The 21,551-nt window shown below is 40.3% G+C and overlaps 1 protein-coding gene across 10 annotated transcripts in view; it reads left to right on the top strand.

The window, feature by feature from the left end:
• Nucleotides 1-21,551, top strand: part of ABCG2 (ATP binding cassette subfamily G member 2 (Junior blood group)) — a 135,165-nt gene that overhangs the window by 88,248 nt on the left and 25,366 nt on the right. For all 10 annotated transcript variants that reach the window (XR_004298883.1, XM_032400785.1, XM_032400782.1 and 7 more), the window contains 6 exons: nucleotides 3,828-4,049; nucleotides 10,948-11,007; nucleotides 11,744-11,858; nucleotides 12,421-12,573; nucleotides 15,273-15,430; nucleotides 20,446-20,597. Coding sequence is in view for 9 of the 10 variants with exons in the window: in XM_032400785.1 (XP_032256676.1) it covers nucleotides 3,828-4,049; nucleotides 10,948-11,007; nucleotides 11,744-11,858; nucleotides 12,421-12,573; nucleotides 15,273-15,430; nucleotides 20,446-20,597 (860 nt within the window). In the remaining variant the exon portion in view is untranslated. The remainder of the gene's footprint in view (nucleotides 1-3,827; nucleotides 4,050-10,947; nucleotides 11,008-11,743; nucleotides 11,859-12,420; nucleotides 12,574-15,272; nucleotides 15,431-20,445; nucleotides 20,598-21,551) is intronic.

The following is a 21,551-nucleotide window of genomic DNA, read 5'->3' as shown; positions in this document are numbered from 1 at the left end:
AAAGCTAGGATTGTCAACTATACTTCAGTTAAAAAAAAAAAACAACCAAAACCAAAAAACTAAGTTTATGGACATTTTATATTTCAAACCTAGTTCACAAGCTATTAAGTATGTTAATCTAAATCTTTTTAATCTAAATCTTTTGTAACTTGTCTAATGAAGCATTTTTAAACTCCTTTTATAAATTTAATACTCAGTTTTTGATTTAAATTCTTTACCTGATTCACTATTAGTTTGGTTTTCTAAATCATTTTTATACCTAATTCTAAATCTTCCTGGAATTTAAATATAGTCACCCATTATGGAAGGGATTATATCATCCCAAAAAGTTTTGTTGGAGTTTATTTTCTTGGCTAATTGAGGGAGCATAACAACCAAGGGTATAAAGTCTGGAGCTATAAATTCAGAGAAATTTCTCTTGTCCCTTACTGCCAGAATTAACCCCCTTTTTTGTAATAACTACATCATAAACTCCAAAATAAAACAAAAACAAAAGCAGGGTGTTGGTGATCATGTGGTCTGCCCCTAATCTTGAGTTGTCTCATAATCTGGTTTTCAAACCAGGCAAGTTTGTCTCCCATTCATCTTTCTTCTGCTTCATGAATTTTGATTAATTTTCATATTCTCTATTTACTTTCTAAATGTTTAATTGACAGCTAATTGGAGTTTATGCATTCATAGTTGTGTCTGCCTCCCTAATATAGTTCCCATGGTTGTTCTTATCACTGCAATATGACCTATTCATTGGAAATGGAACTATATATTGCATTCCAGTTTAAAACAGACTTGTTTTTAAAAAATGCTTGGGTGCCTGGATGGCTCAGTCATAAGCGTCTGCCTTTGGCTCAGGTCATGATCCCAGGGTCCTGGGATCAAGCCCCACATCGGACTCCCTGCTCTGCAGGAAGCCTGCTTCTCCCTCTCCCACTCCCCCTTCTTGTGTTCCCTCTCTCGCTGTGTCTCTTTCTGTCAAATAAATAAATAAAATCTTTAAAAAAAATTGAAAAAATAAAAAATGCTTAATATATTTTATTGAACCCACTATATCCCAAAAAATTTTTTTTAAAGATTTTATTTATTTATTTATTTATTTGTTTGAGAGAGAGAGTGTGAGCTCACGCATGGGAGGGGCAGAGGGCGAGGGAGAAGGAGAGAGAATCTGAAGCAGACTCTGCACTGAGCACAGAGCCCATTGGGCTCCATCCCAGGGCCACAAGATCATGACCTGAGCCAAAATTAAGAGTCAGATGCTTAACTGTCTGAGCCACCCAGGTGCCCCCAAGATATTTTTTAAAATTTTTATTTATTTATTTTTATTATTAACATATAATGTATTATTTGTTTCAGGGGTACAGGTCTGTGATTCATCAGTCTTACACAATACACAGTGCTCACCACAACACATATCCTCCCCAATGTCTTATCACCCAGCCACCCCATCCCTCCCACCCCCCTCCACTCCAGCAACCCTCAGTTTGTTTCCTGAGATTAAGAGTCTCTTATGGTTTGTCTCCCTCTCTGGTTTCTTCTTGTTTCATTTTTTCCTCTCTTCCCCTATGATCCTCTGCCTTGTTTCTCAAATTCCACATATCAATGAGATCATATGATAATTGTCTTTCTCTGACTGACTTATTTCACTTAGCATAATACTCTCTAGTTCTATCCATGTCATTGCAAATGGCAAGATTTCATTTTTTGATGGCTGCATAATGTTCCATTGTATATATATACCACATCTTCTTTATCCATTCATCTGTTAATGGACATCTTTCTATGGTGCCAAGTTATGATAACATGTCTGCTTTTATGGAGACAGAAAAGTCTGTTCCACTTACTGCTGGATATGATTAAGTCAACAGCTATTACTTGAAACTATCTTCAGTATTATAACCCTATTTTATATATGCATAAGCATAAAGTATCTTTTGTTCTAAGGCACAAAATTTTTAAATCAACATATGTATGTAGCACTCACATAAATGTTCATTTGATTGAACATCTTCTTTTTCCATTCATCTGTTGTTGGACATCTGGGCTCTTTCCATAGTTTGGCTATTGTGGACATTGCTGCTATAAACATCGGGGTGCACGTACCCCTTTGGATCCCTACATTTGTATCTTTGGGGTAAATACCCAGTAGTGCAATTGCTGGATCGTATGGTAGCTCTATTTTCAACTTTTTGAGGAACCTCCATACTGTTTTCAAGAGTGGCTGCACCAGCTTGCATTCCCACGAACAGTGTAGGAGGGTTCCCCTTTTACTGCATCCTCGCCAACATCTGTTGTATCCTGACTTGTTAATTTTAGCCATTCTGACTGGTGTGAGGTGGTATCTCATTGTGGTTTTGATTTGTATTTCCCTGATGCCGAATGATGTGGAGCACTTTTTCATGTGTCTGTTGGCTATTTGGATGTCTTCTTTGGAAAAATGTCTGTTCATATCTTCTGCCCATTTCTTGATTGGATCATTTGTTCTTTGGGTGTTGAGTTTGATAAGTTCTTTATAGATTTTGGATACTAGCCCTTTATCTGATATGTCATTTGCAAATATCTTCTCCCATTCTGTCGGTTGTCTTTTGGTTTGGTTGACTGTTTCCTTTGCCGCTTGTTGGGCCCCTGCTCGAAGAGAACTGGCCCAACTATGCCGCGGATAATGGTTTATGGCAACCCCGAGCTGAGAGCCTGCTCCTCGGCTCCGTCTCTGCAGTCGGCTTTCCCGCTCTGATACCTGGGAGCTCTGTTACACTCAGGCACCCCCAGTCTTTCTGTGACCCCAAGGGTCCTGAGACCACACTGTCCCATGAGGGTTCCACCCCCTGCTTAGCCACTGGAGCAACGTCCCTCAGCAGAGCCGACTTCTAAAAGTTCCAATTTTGTGCTCTGCTGTTCTATCACTTGCTGGTAGCGGCCGACGGAGGCCCCTCCCCCGCCGTCTATCCTCCTGAATATCGCCTCGGATTCACTTCTCCGCACGTCCTACCTTCCAGAAAGTGGTCGCTTTTCTGTTCCGAGAGTTGCTGCTATTCTTTTCTTCGATCTCCTGTTGAGTTCGTAGGTGTTCAGAAGGGTTTGATAGCTATCTAGCTGAATTCCTGGGACCAGACGAGGTTTAGGTCTCCTACTCCTCTGCCATCTCGGACCATGTCTGCCCCCAAAATATTTTTATTTAAGCATGTAATCAGTATAAAAATGACTAATGAGGTATTTTACATTCTTTTAAAGTTTAGATCTTCATTTTTGTTTTTTTTAATTGAGATATAATTGACATATACCATTATGTTAGTTTCAGGTGTGCAACATAATGATTTAATATTTGTATATATTGTGAAATGATCACCACAAAAAGTCTAGTTAACATCTATCACACACAAAGTCACATTCTTTTTTCTTTTTTTTCTTTTTTTAGATTTTATTTATTTATTTGACAGAGAGAAACACAGCGAGAGAGGGAACACAAGCAGGGGCAGTGGGAGAGGGAGAAGCAGGCTTCCCGCTGAGCAGGAAGCCCGATGCGGGGCTCGATCCCAGGACCCTGGGACCATGACCTGAGCCGAAGGCAGACGCTTAACGACTGAGCCACCCAGGCACCCCTCACATTCTTTTTTCTTGTGATGAGAACTTTCAAGATCTGCTGTTTTAACAACTTTCAAATATACAATGCAGTGTTGTTATCTATAGCCACCATGCTGTACATTATATTCCCAGGACTTACTTATTTTATAATTGGAAATGTGTACCAAAATGGACTTGTTTTAAGTGTACTCTTACTGGTGTTTACAATCTCATTTATCTGGACTATCAACTTACTGTTGCTTTTCCCTCTACAGAAAGGCCAAAACTCTCCAGATGTCTTCCAATAATGATCAAGTTTTTATCCCAATGTCACGAAGAAACACCAATGACCTCTCCAGGATGACCTCCAACAACCTGAAGACATTTACTGAAGTAGCCGTGTTAAGTTTTCATAACATTTGCTATCGAGTAAAAGTGAAGAGTGGCTTTCTTCTTGGCCGAAAAACAGTTGAGAAAGAAATCCTGACAGATATCAAGTATGTGCATGAATTTGTATTAAAATAGTTTATTGACGTACAGTGAGCTTTACAGGTTTTTGCTTATTGCAAATAAAGGTGTTACAAACATTTGTGTGCAAGTCTAATCAGACATACAGACACATGCTTTTATTTCGTCTGGCTAACTTGGAGTGAAATGGCTGGGTCACATATTAGGTATATGGTTCGCTTTAAAGGAACTGCCAAACTGTTTTTATTTATTTTATTAAAAAAATTTTTTTTAAAGATTTTATTTACTTATTTGAGAGAGAGAGAGATCACAAGCAGGGGGAACGGCAGGCAGAGGGAGAGGGAGAAGCAGACTCCCTCTGAGTAGGGAGCCTGATGCGGGGCTCGATCCCAGGACCCCGGGATCATGACCTGAGCCGAAGGCAGACGCTTAACGACTGAGCCACCCAGGTGCCCCTGCCAAACTGTTTTTTAAAGTGGTTGTTCCATGTGCATCAACTGTAGTTTGAGAAACTGAACAATTAATGTGTCATTTAATTTTTTTCTGGGTATACCCTGGCGTTCACTAGCAAGCGACTGGCTGTATGGTTTGCTAGTTCTTGGTCATGGGGATGTAATTGTCATCCCTGGAGCTTTAGTTTTCTGATCTTTGAAACAGAGAAGATGTGCGGCTGTAACTTATGAGCCGGACACTTTCAGGTACTTACGCACTTTATGTCCTTTATGTTCGAGATGCTAGCGTCAGGGAGTTGCAATGACAGTATGCTGTAAAAGTACTTTGGTTTTCAAATACACTTGTTTTAAATGAGTGGTCTGTTTATATAGTAGTTTGTACCATGTACTTAATGCTTCTCTCCATTACACAGGCAGACAGAGACTATTGAAATATAAGACAGCTCTAGCTTAGCTTACGCTATGCAGTTGAAGTCCAAAGTGATAAGAGAAATTAGGAACGGAATCAGGCCTAGATTAGAACTGACTGACCTTTCTGAAAAGCTGACAAGTGTTTTGTGGAACATGATAATCAAGAAAATGGTGGTTACTTCAGATTTTGTGCTGATGAGTGGAAGGTAAATGATTGGAATTATGCACAGGTGCAATAGATTTAAAATGCATACTGTGTGAGTGTACATTTATCTTGCTTATGTTTTCAAGCTACTAGATTAATACCTTGATACAGCAAAAGTGTCATCTGTTCAAGGTTTCATAAGGTTTTATGGTCCAGTGGTATGCATTTCAGCAATGGATGAGTTCATCCTAGGTTAAACACACATAACTAGGTTCATAAAAACGCAGTCAAATCTTGCAGTTCTTTCCTGTTTTATAGTTAAAAGGAGAGGAGGGCTTGGTTTCCTTGCTATCTCACATTTCTGATTTAGGCATCCCTGAGAGAGGTCATCCCTATTTTTGCTGCAGTATTTCTAATCTTTCCCCTATCTGCTGACTTCATCTAAGTAGAGTTTCTGGGCTGGGGAAAGATTGCTCTCATATGTGTTATTTTTGATTTGTATTTGATAGCACCACCACCATTCACAATAGTTACTGTATTTCGAAAAAGCTGGTGAGAGTCTTGGTTTTCGGTTTTTCTTTGGACATTTTGTAATTTCATTTATAGAACTGAGTAACTAGAACCTGATTTCCTCTTGTGGTTGGGGGGGTGGCGCGTGAAGAAGATAAAATAAAATCTGACTATGAGAATTCAAAAAGGTGAGATTTTACTTCCTCATGAAAAATCGTCTGTTACACTTAGTTTGTCTCCATGCCCAGCATTTGAGCTTTCCCTCACCAATGCTGAAGATCTATGGAAAAAATGGTCCATTCCAGTAACTGTGTGGATATCCACTAGTCTTCATGGAAATTCATTATACTATTTGGGAATTTTTTAAATTTATAATTTATTTTGACATAATTTTAAACTTAGACCTTGCACTTTTCACCTGGATGCCCCACCTGTTAACATTTCAGTGCATTCGCTTGTCACTTTTAATTTTTATATACCCATTATCATTAGTATTTTTTTAAAAGCAAGCTGTCCATATGATGTCCATAACTCCTTTGATGTATGTTTTCCAGAAATAAGGATCCTCTTTTCAGGTCATTGTTTTGGAGTAGCCCCGGGGGAGTGCAGCCTCATAGTGAATACAGTGGTGGGTCCTAAGAGACCATCGGTCAACCATGCTCTTAACGTAGTTGACTGACCACCACATCATGTCTCCTTTGTCTCATGCAACCTGGTATTTTTCTGTCTCACCCCTTAACCTTGATTACTTGGTCATGTTGATGTCTACCAACCTTCTCCACCATAATGTTACCATTTTCCACTTTGTAATTGATAAATGCTATGAGGGGAGATAAGACATTATTCCAAAACCTTATTCCTCATTAATCTTCACCCCACCAGCTTCAGCTCCCATTGACTCTTCCTACCCAAATTAGCAGTAATGATCACTATGATAGTTATCAAAGGGTGATTTTCTGTTTTAATTCATCTCTTCGGCATGGATTAATTTGCAGTCTACTAAAAGAAAAAAGCTTTATTCATCATCTCTTCATTCAGTATAGACTCATGGATTTCATATTCAATAGTAATGCATTATTATCATTATTTTTTTTAAAGAGTTTTAAAATTTATTTGACAGAGAGAGACATAGCGAGAGCAGGAACACAAGCAGGGGGAGTGGGAGAGGGAGAAGCAGGCTTCCCGCTGAGCAGGGAGCCCGATGCGGGGCTCGATCCCAGGACCCTGGGATCACGACCTGAGCCGAAGGCAGCCGCTTAACGACTGAACCACTCAGGCGCCCCTATTATCATTATTCTTGATACTTCCATTGTTTCTGATTCGGTTAGTGGGAGACCTTTGCTTTTTTTAACTCATTCTTTTGACCTGTCCTCTCATTTGAGTATTTTTTGACACAGCAAGAAGTTTCAGACTCCCTGAATACTTGTCTTGCTTCAGACCTGGAATCAGCTGTTGTTCCTTTTTGTGGAGGATGGTATTTACAAACCAAGATCTGGGTGTTTGGGATATCTGTTGCCGTTGGGATGTCCTCTGTCCTATGCCTTCTCAGTGGGTAGACCTAGGGAGCACATATCTGTATATATGTATACACACATGTGCCTAAAACTTTCTATATGTATCTGTGTATATAGATTAAAACCTAGGACTTCTCATTAATACCTCCAATTGTATCTAGTACCCTAGCATTCTTTCCACATTTCTATGTTTGTAAAACATCTCAAAAAGTGAAAACCCTGGCTCTCATTATCCTTGATATACTTACTGATTTGCTCACTTTTCTCATTCTTTGATACAAGTAAATAGCCCACCCTTCGGCTGTCACCTCTCTTCCTCCCACATCCCTTCACAGCCTGTGTTCTGTTACAGCTATCGAGTTTTTCCTTCTTCTTGACATTTTTTTTTTTTTGCAAACTTGTCTTTTTGTTTTCCTGTAAGTGTTATTTATAAAAATGCAGAGACTCACTTATTCAACAAATTTTAGACATCTGCTAGGTGCTTGACCTTGTGCAAGATGCTAGTGACATAGATATGTCCTCTGTTCTCAGAAACCTTCTAGTCTAATGGTGGATTCAGACAAGTAAGGCACATCACTGTGTTATTCTACCGTGATGGAGGGATGGGAAGACCCTGTGGAAGCCCCTAAACTTAAATTGGAGGGCCGGGGGCATGAGAGAGAAAGTGAAGAGTGTGTGTGTGTGTGTGTGTGTGTGTGTGTGTGTGTGTGTGTGTAGAGCAGGGTAGGGAGGGATGGTGCTCCAAGCAGTGGGAATGGCATGGACTTCTCCATAAAATGAGACTGGAGGATTCACCATTATGCACTAAAATGTAATCGATGTGACATGAGTCCTTCAGCTAGGTTTCACTTGATGTGTTCAGCATTTAGTGATGTACCCATTGTGTACCACTGGCTGCATGCTGTGGGGGGGTGGGTAGTAACGCGAGATGACACCATTATTATTATTATTTTTTAAGATTTTATTTATTTATTTGAGAGAGAGAGCACAAGCAGGGGGAAGAGGCAGAGGCCGAGGCAGAGGGAGAAGCAGGCTCCCTCCTGAGCAGGGAGCCCGATGCGGGGCTCGATCCCAGGACCTGGAGACCATGACCTGAGCTGAAGGCAGACGTGTAACCGACGGAGCCCCCTGGGGGCCTGAGATGACACCATCTTGTTGACAGGGTTTTACAGTACAGTGAGGGAAACTGTCCTGCACGCAAAGGCTGTAAAGCAGTAAATAAGGGTGGGAAATGAGTTTTGAGGGATGATAGTAGCGGGGTGAGGAAACAAGGGAATTGTAGACCATAAGCCAGAACAGGGGTCAACAGCCTTTCTGTAAAGGGCCTGCTAGTAAATATTTTCCGCTTTATGGGCCATACATCTGTGCTGCAATACTCAGGTCTGTCACTATAGCGTGAAGGCAGCCGCAGACGTAAATGAAAGAGTGCGGCTCTGTTCCAGTAACACTTTATGAAAACAGAGAACAGGTGACTAGCTCTTATTTGCTGATCCCTGGACTAGAGTGCAAACTCCACGTGGCCTAGGGATTTGTTTTATTCTCAGCTCTGTCCCATGTCCTAGAAGAGGGTCTTGTCATCCGTAGTAGTCACTGGATAATTGTGTTGAATGAATGGAAGGAGAATTAGCCACTGCTCCCAACTGGAACTCTTTCTTGCATTTGTGATTGTACGTTATGGTTGTTTTCTGTAATGTTAGGGTTTAATGCCAAAGTCAGCCCAACTCGGGGACCTGAAAGATTGTCCTAGAGTGTTCACATTCAATTTCGGGTTAATCATTTAGGATTGGTTGGTCTTTATTTGAGAAGGTATTTTAAAAACCTGGAAAAGTTTTCTGACAATGACGTGAATAACAAGCTTATTTCTGGTCATTTAAGAAGTTACTGGGTAGCTATTAATAAAGAAGATGCATCGAGAGCTACAGATAAATGCATCTTGAAAGTTCACTCAATCAGGTTGTCTTTTTACATTTGCGGGCAGGGGAAGACGTCACTGAAAGAATAAGAGATCTTTCTGTTCTACAGCTTGTTCCTGGTTTATCAAACTCATTGTGTTCGTCCAGTGTTTCAGCGAGAGGCACCTCAGTCCATGAGCGGAGTGAGAGCTACCTTTCACCCTACCATCCACCAGCCATTTTATAGTTGTGACAATTTAAGCACAATAGTCAGTAAATGCTGAGGTCCTCCTCGGTTGAGGCACTGTGGTACAATTGCTACGTGAAGTTTATCACTCACGGTTATATAGCCATAGATTGGCCTCTGTGAAAATCATTACCTGGGAATGAAATAGATTTCAGCTTTGGAACAGATACTGTTTTTTTCTGTGGAATAAATTTTGATTTATCAGTTCCAATACAGATTGGGCATAGACACCAAGGTTTTGAAGGGCTTTTTCAGGTCTCTATTTTGTCACACCTGTTTAACTGGAGAGGCCCTACTCTTTTCTTTTTCTTTCTTTTTTTTTAAATATATTTTTAAGAGATTTTATTTATCTATTTTAGAGGGGAGGGAGGGGCAGAGCCAGAGGGAGAAAGAGTCTTAAGCAGACTCCACATGGAGCATGGAGCCCAACACTGGGCTCGATCCCAATACCCTGAGATTAGGCCCTGAGCCAAAAATAAGAGTCGGACATTGAACTGCCTCTACCACCCGGGTGCCCCTGGAGAGGGCCTACTCTTAATTCTCCTTTCTCCAGTCCATTCTCCTTACCAGTCTAGTTGTTACCTTCAGGATAAAATTCAAACTACTTGCCTTCTTCTTGAGTCTCAGCACAGTAAACCCTGCCTTAATTTTTTCTACCTTTTTGCTGAGTATTCACTACCCTTAAACATCTACTTAATTTGTTTGGGACATGCTGTGTGTACTCTATGTCTATATATCCTTAAAGGTTGTTTCTTACAGAAAGTGGCATCCACCACTTCTATGCTGAGAATTTTCCAGTCCACTTACCTGATACTTTATGGGGAAGAAAATGATATATCCTGAGGGTACATGTTTTACTTTTCTTTCTTTCTTTTTAAATTTATTGTTATGTTAATCACCATACATTATATCATTAGTTTTTTGTTACTTTCTTTCTTTTTTTAAAAAATATTTTATGTATTTATTTGACAGAGAGAGAGGCAGCCAGAGAGGGAACACAAGCATGGGGAGTGGGTGAGGGAGAAGCAGGCTTCCCGCTGAGCAGGGAGCCCGATGCAGGGCTCGATCCCAGGACCCTGGGATCATGACCTGAGCCAAAGGCAGACGCTTAACCGACTGAGCCACCCAGGTGCTCCCATGTTTTACTTTTCTAATTCAGTAAAAATTTTGTGAGGGTTAAGAATTGGTGTTTCGTTTTTTACCCATGAGGTGCTTTATTCTTAGCCATTGAATTTCTACTTCACATATATTATTTCTTAATCTGACTAGTTTTAAGTGGTGAGAACACTACTGGTAATTCTAGAAATCCATTGATTTATTAATTGTGTAGAACCTGACTAGGTAGCAACTGAGGTGATTTGAAGTAAATCAGTTAATGTCATCAAACATTAGTTAAGACTTGTTACGTTCTTCACACTGGGTTAAGAGGGTGAGTGTAACAGAGATGTTTAACCAGAATCTGTTACTTTAAGGAAACTTGAAATTTCAAAAAATATAAATGGTTTAGAGAAGAAGTAAAAGGAGTTTAGAGGGACCCAAGCCATTTTTCTTACAGGTCTTGACTAGTGATTAAGATCCTTTGTTTGCTGGACTTACGTTAATGGACATTTCAGTGTCTTTTTCATTTAAGCACTGGTTTGTGCTTGTTTTCTGTTTATAGTTTAATCACTTTCATTGAGTGTATTAGATGCAGACCCTAAATTTATAGAACCGGTTTTGAAGCGGGCCGATAAATTGATATGTTCTGTGTTTACAGTGGCATCATGAGACCTGGCCTCAATGCCATTCTGGGACCCACAGGTGGTGGCAAATCTTCGTGAGTATACTAGCATAAGTCAGCTTTTTCTTTGCAGTTTTATTGTGCTTTTCAAGATGACTATTATGTGAGCAGGTGTGTGTCGAGCATTTGCTGCATGTCTAGTGTGGTTCTGGGCGCTGTGGATAACATGCATGATGCCAGCTTGTGGTTGTCCCAAGGACCGGGAAATCTTACTTGGTCAGCTTACTAACAGGACACGATAACAGGACATGATTGGCCGTACAGCTGTCGGCTATGATTTGAGCTAATGGGGAGGGAAAGGAGAGAGAAAAAAATTGAAAGTGGGGAGATGGAGCCAAAGGCCTAAGTGAAGACTTGTGTCTTAGACAAAGGAACACATTGTCTGACTTGAGACCCCCAAGGTCACACGACCTGGAAGGCTGTTTGGGAAGTCTGTGCTGGATCAGCCAGTGGTGACTTGTGCCATGTTTTTGAGTTTTATTGTAGTATATACTAAAAAAGGGAAGGTGAGAATTCAAAAATGTACGTAATTTTATGATGAATCACTAAATTCTACACCTGAAACCAATTTTATCATATATGTTAACTAACTAGAATTTAAATAAAAATTGAACTCGAGGAAGTACCTGAAAAAAAAAAATACATAATTTTAGGTGATCCATGGAATTTCTTGATCGGTTAATATTCTAACTTAAGCAGAATTTGGATTTAGAGTAGCTGAGAGATATAGCTTGAATTGGAGAAAAACAACAATGTATATGTCCTCTCATAGGTTGTTAGATATCTTAGCTGCAAGGAAAGATCCGAATGGATTATCTGGAGATGTTTTGATAAATGGAGCACCTCGACCTGCCAATTTCAAGTGTAATTCAGGTTATGTGGTACAAGTAAGTATTTGTGGATTTGTATTTTAGCTTTCTTCTGTTTCTATATGAGCAAGTGCCTTGGCTGATAGTTCAGTGTACTTCCAGCTGACCAAATGACATATTCATGGAACCAATTTTCTTCACACCAGCCTCTCATAATCTCCTGTTAAGATTCAGAGTGGTGTTAAATGAAGAGGCAGGAAGAATCTGGAATATAACCACTATAGGGGCAATGGTATCCATTCTAGTTATCATTTCCACAAGACACTATTTTCCTTTTTTGCCCTTCCCCTAGCTTAGAAAGCTATTTTGCTAAATCCTGTATAAAGCGGTCTGGACATGTCTGCTAGTAGTAATTATAATTACTTGTGTCGGTTTGGGTGTACAGAAAGGGGAATGAAAATTATGCCCTCGGCTTTTTCAGCTGTCTGGAGTTGCTGTCATTTGTCTAACTGCAAGTTCGTCATTAGCTAGGACTTTATGTTGGATATGTTATTCTTGCGGATTAAGTTACACGTACTTAAGGGTGATGGTATTAAAAAAGACCTAATATGTCTTGTTAAAAATGCCATTTTGCTTTAAGGATGATGTCGTGATGGGAACTCTGACAGTGAGAGAAAATTTACAGTTCTCAGCAGCTCTCCGGCTTCCGACAACTATGACGAGTCATGAAAAAAATGAGCGAATTGACAAGGTCATTCAGCAGTTAGGTCTGGATAAAGTGGCAGATTCCAAGGTAATATGGAAAAACCAGACAGGATCATAGCCAGCAAATAAGATCTCACCTGTGCGGATAGTGTAACTCTTCCTCAGAAGTTTTCTGTAATATGTGTGGTCAAAAGTGGCTGCTCTCTGTAATGATGAGAAACAGGACTTGTTACAAAATATGAAGATGGAAATTAATGAGGTAAAAAAAAAACTAAAAATATTTGAATCCTGGAAATGAAGTGTGTGGCAGGCTGGTCTAGTACATAGAAGAAGAACATGAGGCCCTTTCCATGTGACTATAGCTCTTGATGTTCTTCCACACTGTTTGTCATGTCTCAGCCACTATCTTTCCACTAACTTTCCTTCTTCCTGTTTTCTTTCCCCTTTTAGCTCTCCTTCCTCTTCCTCCAGGAGACTTTGTTCCATTGCATTTGAGGTATATTTCTAGAATTTTTAAATGACAAAAATCCAAGGGTTCTGGCTCTGTGTTTCACTTTGCTATAATTTGGCTTTCAAAATAATATTTAGTCAAAGTAGGGTTTCTTTCTTTCTTTTTTTCTTTTTTAAGATTTTATTTATTTGAGAGAGACAGACAGATAGTAAGAGAGAGCGCAAGCAGGGAGGAGAGGGAGAAGCAGCTCCTGGGCAGGGAGCCTGCCGTGGGACTCCATCCCAGGACCCTGGGATCATGACCTGAGCCGAAGGCAGATGTTTAACCAATTGAGCCACCAGGTGCCCCTATTTCTAATTTGTGTAGCATCTGAGTTGTTTTTCTGTAGCCTTTCTTTTGGCACTTCGTTCTCTTATTCCTCCCTCCCTCCCTTCCTATCTTCTTTCCTCCTTCAGTACTTATTTACAGACTGGTGTGTTATGTGCTGGGCTCTTAGGTTTTAGAGGTAACAGCTGTGGGCAAGAGAGACAAAAATAACTCCTTTTGTGGTTGTGCAGAGTCAGGAGGAAGAGATGAGATGAACAAGGGAATTTTATAGTTGATGACTAAGGATGAAAGATTTGCTGGGAAGACATTTGAAGCTTTGGGTGAAGATGAGCTTTTTTTGGATTATGGTGGCTATAGTTCAGCTTTTTTTTTTAGATTTTATTTTTCAGTAATCTCTACACCCAAGCTGGGGCTTGAACTTACAACCCTGAGATCAAGAGTCTCATCCTCTACCGACTGAGCCTGTGATGGCAGGAGTTTAATTCCCCTGGGTACATATATCCCTTACTTAGAGATAACGAAGAATCGGGGTATTCTGCTGGCTGTTGCTTCATGTCATACTGTCTGACATTCTAGAAAAATGTAGAATGTATTTTGCTTGTATTTCATTTGAAAGCATGACTCTGAGATGCCACCATTTACCACTTATTTTTGTTTTAGGAGTTCATGAGTTTGGGTTTCCTTTGCCTTGGCTCTGTTTATTCGATTTTGTCTTTTTAGTAAGGTTCTTTCCAATCTTTGCCTTTAGGTACAAGTTCTTTCCCAACAGGCAGTCATTGCCCTAACTTCCTTGCATGTAATTCCAGGGAAGATGAGCTGAAGGTAGTTGTTGACTTCTTGGAATTTATTTATCTAATTAATTGAAAATACATTTAAAAATTTTTACTTTTTATGAAATTTTAAATATAACAGAAATGTAGAGAGAATAGTCTCATTACTATCATAATCACACGGTTGTGGTGTAATTAATATAATGGTTTGATTACTAATAATATTTGCCTAGATTTCCCAGTTGTTAACATCTTATCCCATACTTGCTTCAGCTTTTTTTTTCTGAAATATTTTAAAGAAAGTTGCAAATATCATATTTTACTCCTGAATACTGATTATGCATCTTAAGAAAAAAGACATTTGCTTATATGACCACGGTACCGTTATTAACCAACAAAATCAACGGTATCGTACTATCAGCTATGTTAAGCCATATTCATTCACATTTTCCCAGTTGTCTCCAAAATGTCTGCTGTAGCTCAATTGTTACAGGATCCAGTCAAGGGCATGAGTAGCACTTGATTATTATCTCTTTGAAGACTGTTAATATAGGAATTATTTCCTACCTCCTGCCTCTCCCAAAACCTTCTTGCTTCCCCCACTCCCCTGCCCTCCACACACAATGACAATGACTCGTTGAAAAGACTGGGCCAGTTGCCCTGTAAAATATTCTGCCTTCTGGATTTGTCTGAATGAGTCAGGAATTCTGTAGTGAGTTGGGATGTAGGCAGGGTCAATTTGGGAAACCTTATGGTGATTGAAGAGGTACTAATGTGGTGTTGATAGAGAGTAAACTTTCCCATTTGCCAAGCCCACTGAGGACTTTTGGAGGAGTGGGGAGAGAGGGTCTAAGAAGACTAATAAATTATAGATGCTTTCCCCTTTTCCTCTCCCACGTTAATCTCTCTTTTGCTTTGTGATTTCACAATACCAGGGCCATATATTTTAGGGTTTTAATTTAACTATCTTAAAACTAAATATTTGACTTGGTAGGGAACATGAAGTACCGTTAAGCATGGCATTCATATCAGGCTTAGCCACTTACCTGACTTGAGCTTCAGTTTGCTCATCTTACTAAAGAGAAAACTACCTCTTCTCCCATATTTTCATTTATTTGCTATTTGGAATAAATGAGGATAATGAGATAAAGTGCCCTGTAAGGGGTTGGCACAGTGTAGGACCTCAACAAATGGTAGTAGCTGTGGTTGTAATTGTTAATAATGATATTTGTGTTTTAGGTTGGAACTCAATTTATACGTGGTGTGTCTGGAGGAGAAAGAAAAAGGACTAGTATTGGAATGGAGCTTATTACCGATCCCGCCATCTTGTTCCTGGATGAGCCCACAACTGGCTTAGACTCAAGCACGGCAAACGCTGTTCTTTTGCTCCTGAAGAGGTAAATGTGATGGGAACATTACTCTTTCATTCATCTGGTATCTGATCACCTGCTGTATACCAGGATTATTCTCAGTGCAGGGAGTTCAAGAGTAAGCACAACAAACAAAAATTTCTTCCTTCTTTGTTGGAGGGAAATAGTCAACTGACAAATATAAGTGTTTCAAGAAAAGTGAGGCAGGGTAAAGGTGTAGCAAAAGATGGCTGTGGTGGGGGTAGGGATGCTCTATTATATAGCAGGATGGTCAGGGAAGACCTCAATGATGTGACATGTGAGCTGGGAGCAAGTGAGTGAGACCTGGATCTCTGGGGGAAGAGAGTCCTAGCTGGAGGGAAGAGCCAGTGGGTCCTAAGGCAGAGCATGCCTGATGTGTTTGGAAACATCAAAAAGGCCAGAAGGACTGGACCCCAGTGAACTAAGGGGAATGGAGATTGCTTACTGATTAGTTTGCTGGGGCTGCCATAACGTAGTACCACAGACTGGGTGACTTTAACAATAGAAGTTCAGTTTTTCACATTCTTGCGGGCTAGATGTCTAAGATAAGAGCGTCAGCAGGATGATTTCTTCTGAGGTCTCTCTCCTTGGCCTGCAGGTAGCTGTCTTCAGTATGTGTCTTTATTTCATTTTCCCTCTGTGCATCTGGGTCCTCATTTATAAGGACACTGGTCCTTATTAGATTAAGGCCCACTCATATGACCTTATTTAACCATAATTACCTCTTTAAAGACCCTATCCCCAAATACAGGTATATTCTGAGGTACTAGGGGTTAGGACTTCAACATGAATTTGGGGAGGACATAGTTCAGTCCATAACAATTAGAATAGGACATGAGATTGAATTGAGTGGGTAGCAGATTACACAGGCTTTGTAGGCCACTGTAAGAACTATGGCTTTTATTGTCTCTAGGTGACATGGGAACTTTTAGAGAGTTCTAGAACAGAGGAGTGTCAGCTGTGTAGAGAAAAGACTGTATAACTGGGCAAGGTGCGTACAAGGAAACCAGTCAGAAGGCTATCTGTATTAGTTCAGTTGAGATATGATGCTGGCTTTGAGTAGGATGGTAGTGGTGAGGTGGTGAGAAGTCGTGGATTCTGGATCTATTTTGAACATAGAACCAACAGGATTAGATTAGTTCATGAACTGGACACGGTGTGTGGTTATTGAGAGAACAACTTTCTAAAATTTAGGGCCTGAGAAATGGAAGAATGGAGAAAAGAGTTGCCTTTACTTTTATTCCTCCAGTGGGAGGAATATGTTTATAGGAGAAATTTCAGAAGGTAGATTTTGGACATCTAAAGAAAATTAAAAAAAAATTTAACCTTACAGAAGAGTTATAAGACTAGTACAAAGAAATCTTATGTCCTCTTACCTAGATTCCCCAACTGTTACCATTTATCTGCATTTGCTGTTCCTCTAACCCTCCACCCCACATAGTCTTTTCCTGACATCATGTACCTTCACCCCTAAATACTCTGGAGTGTAACTACAAGAAACAAGGACGCTCCTCCTACATTACCACCTTCTACACCACCCAGTCGGGAAATCTACATTGCTGCCATCACCACTGTCCATCCCAGAGACTCCAGTTGGACTTCACCATTTGTACCAGAAGTGTCTCTTTCTCCTTTCTCACTCAGGATGTTCTCCAGAAACACTTGTTTAAACCTTTTCTAATCCTGAACAGTTTTTTCAGTCTTTCCTGGGTCACATATCCTTGTCTGTCTTCAAGAGTACATTTCGTAGAGTGGCCCTCAACTTGGATATATCCAGTGTTTCCTTATGACCAGACTCAGGCCATGAAATCTTGGCGGGGGAACCACAGAAGTAATGCTATGTTCTTCTGCATAAATCAGGAGCTGCCTGATTTTGACTTTTCCCACCATGGGTGATGTTCATGACCATCACCTGGTCATGTTGGTGTCTGCTGGGTTTACCTGCTGTGAAGTAACTCTTATTCCCTTTGTAATTGGTTAGTATTTGAGATAATTGGATATAATGTCCATACCCTGTTCCTCATCAAATTTCCACCCACCAGTTTTAGCATATACTAGTAATTTCTGCCTCCATCAATTACTGGTGCAATGGTTACCAAGTGATTTTCTATTTACAACATTCTTTCTACATATATTAGTTGGCATTCTACTGTAAAGAACTTTTCCTCCTCCTGTATTCATTTATGTTTTCTCATATTCTTATTTTAGTCAGTGGATCAATGGATTATATAATGTTATTCTTATTTATTTTTATGATTAAATTAACCCTGATTTGGCCATCGGAAGCCCCTTCAGCCTGACTTTTATGTCCTTTTGACATGTGCCCTAAACATACTTCAAGCAGTTCTTTACTTCATGGTCAACAAGATGTTCCAGGCTCATCTTGTCCTTTTCCCGTGTCATATTTCTCTAGGGAGTCCCGGTACCTTCTGGTGTAGTCAGAATTTAGAAACCAAGATCTGATTAGTGTGCTCGCTGCTACTGCGGTTTCATTGCTTCCAGACCAACTTAGCAAACATACTAGGAAATACTTGTGTACATGTGTGTGCATATGTAACACAAATATATTTCTATATTTTTTTATTAAAGATTTTAAGTAATCTCTACACCCACCGTGGGGCTCGAACTCACAACCCTGAGATCAAGAGTCGCATGCTCCACAGACTGAGCCAGGCAGGCGCCCCTATTTCTATATTTTTATATGGAAGATAGATGGAATATTAGTTTATTATATATATATGTATATATATAGTTTGAATAGAACGATACATGAAAACATACATCTGTAACTATCGCTCTGTTAGCATGTGTATATTAAAAAACCCACGAGTGCATAATATTTCCAGTCCAGTCTAACGCCTGAATGTTCTTTTTAGTCTTTGCCCTTTCCATGTTTGTAAATGATTTTTTAGACAGGCAAAAAGTTAGCTGTCGTTATTTCAATACATTTACTTGCTAAGCCAAGTAACTTCATTGTTAAATATAACTAATCTCCTAGTCACTCTGGCCATTCTCTCTGCCCACCACTTCTGGGACTGCTCCCTACAACCCCAATTTTTTTTCTTTTTTAAGATTTTATTTGACAGAGAGAGAGAGACACAGCGAGAGAGGGAACACAAGCAAGGGGAGTGGGAGAGGGAGAAGCAGGCTTCCCGCCAAGCAGGGAGCCCGATGCGGGGCTCAATCCCAGGACCCCGGGATCATGACCTGAGCCAAAGACAGATGCTTAACCCTCTGAGCCACCCAGGCGCCCCACCACCAATTTTCTTAAGAGCTACCACACACATCATCTTCATATGACATCCCCTTCTTGTCATTACCTTGCTTCTTCAGATGCTCATGCCCTCATAAGCAAGTCTCTGTGCTAGGATAAGAAGAAATGAGAAGATTTTAGACATCTTAAGTTTGAGATGGCAGTTGCACATTTTAATGAAGATGCCAAGTAATGGGTCTAGGGTTCAGGTTCTGTTAGGGAATGCATGATACTTTGGTGATCTGTAAGTGTGTTAACAGTGTTCATTAGAGAATGGTGGATTGATGTGGAATACTGGACTATGTTGTGTTTTATCCTGTTTTGCACTAGTTGGCACACAAGCATCTTTCCTTGCATCGGAGGGCTCTAACCTAGAATTTCTCACACTCTACTGTGCACACTAATCACCGGGGTCTTGTTAACATCGGATTCTGTTTCCACGGCTCTGAGATGGAGTCCGAGTCTACGTGTCTCCTGGGAGATACTGATCCTGTTGCCGTTGGTCCTCAGACCACAAGGCTGTTGCAACGAAGCACTTCCCTACTTCCAGTCCTTCACTGGCTCTTTCTTGCCCTCTGATGAAAGCTGCAGCTTCTGAGTGAAAGGACTCATCATGGGCTTGATTTTTGGGGCGGTCTTTTTCCTAGCTTCTTCCCCTCCCCCCCGCCCCAATCCCCACACACACATCCAGGCTCTGCAATGACACGGAAGTACTTGTAGTCTCCTTAGGTAGACCTGTTATTGCACACTTTGTTGTGGCCGTGACTTCCTTCCCCATGACTACATTTTCTCTTCTTGGCTTACTCTGGTTGGCCCGTTTGATACACTACGTATGTTATCTTCAGACCGGCTTATGGTCTTCCATTTTGCTTATAAGGAACCCTCAGCTTCTTTTATTCCACGCTGTACTGAAATGGTTGGATCTGCTGGCCTGATCCCCTTTGAAGCAGAGCAAGCTTGTACCCATTGCTAACATGTAGTAAGTGCTTAGAAAATGCTTCAATTGACATGATACCTCTCACAAAATGTTTTCAATAATGACAGGTTTTCAACAGTGATTTTGGCCTTTGTTTCTTCTATCCATGAGTAGTACTTCCTGTGTAAAGGTAGTTTAGCAATGTTTTGGCCTTGGAATCAGACCAGGGATCAAATCAGCCCCGCCCCTTACTAACTGTGACACTTAGGGCCGGTCGCTCAGCCGTCTAAGTCTTATCCGTAGCATAAAGGTAATAATATTGGTACTGCCTTGTAACAGTATTGTGAGAATTGAGAAAAGTATGAAAGTATATAGCAAAGGCATAGTAAGTACTCAGTAATGTTAATTGTATCGTTAGGGCAAAAGAATGAAAACCAATTCCTAAAGAGCCAGGGGATTTAAATGATCAGTGAGAATGGGGCATCCAACCATCATTTTAATATTTAGTCCATGGTATGTTTCCAAGCTTGAGTGTACTTACAGATTACGTGGGTGCTTGTTAGAAATATGGATTCACTTGCCCAGTAGGTCTGAGAAGACTGTCCAGGGATCTGCATTTTTCATTAATATCCTGGTTGATGGTGATTGCCCATGGACCGCACTTTAGAAACCCTAGTGTTTCATAAAAGCGCTGAATTTAGGTCTCCTAACTATCAGATGATATGAAATGAGAAGCTAGTAAGAGAAAATCAAGTCGAACTAAGAACAGATGATCTGAAGGCAGGAATAAAGTTGCCATGATGTTTACGTTTCAGATGTTTAATGACTTTTATTTTTTCGCTTTTAACTTAGGATGTCTGAACAGGGACGAACAATCATCTTCTCCATTCATCAGCCTCGTTATTCTATCTTCAAGTTGTTTGATAGCCTCACCTTGTTGGCCTCAGGAAGACTAATGTTCCACGGGCCTGCCCAGGAGGCCTTGGGGTACTTTGCATCAGTGGGTATGCTTGACTTTTTCACACAGTAAGATCCTTTATTAATAGAATCCTGGAAGAGAGCAAAGGAGGTCTCTAGGAGTGCTGTTTGGTCTTTGAGTAGACATACTATGGCTTCTGCCACTCCAAAACATCTTTGGTTAGTTTGGTGCTAGAGTTTTTCTTCACTTTATAGTGCTAGCTTGTTCTTTAGATCTCTCTCCTGTCCTATTGGACTATGCCTGCCTATGTATGTATGGATATTTCTACTGGGCCTGTATCTGATCCTCTTCCCAGTTCTGGCAACCTTTCCCTAACAGTTCAGTAAATATGTTCGCCTCATAACCAGTTACCTGTCGGGCGAACATTTTTGAAAAGGCCTAATAATATCCCCCAATAGTTTGTCTTCTTGTCCAGATTATGGATCAGACTTTCTCATTTTATTCCCTTGTATGGGATGTTGGTCTGCTTTGGTGGGGGTTCATGAAGATGCTACTTAAAATTTTCTAGTAACATTAAATTACAGATTTAGGCCTTGAGGGGGTATGAGTGACTTACCAGTCAATAGAATGACTCATTGTAAGTCTTACTTTGAGGGGCTAACACTTCTGACAGTTTTGGGCTGCCTGGTTCTATTTAGAATGGACATACATAATTTTTTTTTTTTATATGACTCATGCAGTCTGTTTCATTTTAGAGATATTTGGATAGGATTATAGATGGCGCTCCATGACTCCAAATATAGTTTTAAATGTTCACTAGCCATCTTTTAAAATTTTTGTTTAATCTCTCTCATTTAAAGTTAACAAGCACACACAGGTCTAGGGAGTTTAGAGGAGATGAACCTAGTAGACTACAGGCCAAGTTGAGTTCAGAGGATCATGCTACAAGAAGTTGAGATAAGCATTCACTTGTGTGGTGCCAGTCTTATTCTCTTGGGAGTGCTGCTCTGGGGTTTGTTCTCTATATTGGAATTACGAC

Source organism: Phoca vitulina, unplaced genomic scaffold (genome assembly GCF_004348235.1).
Source record: "Phoca vitulina isolate PV1807 unplaced genomic scaffold, GSC_HSeal_1.0 scaffold3, whole genome shotgun sequence".
In the NCBI taxonomy this organism is placed as follows: Eukaryota; Metazoa; Chordata; class Mammalia; order Carnivora; family Phocidae; genus Phoca; species Phoca vitulina.
This window is presented reverse-complemented; position numbering and strand designations above follow the sequence as displayed.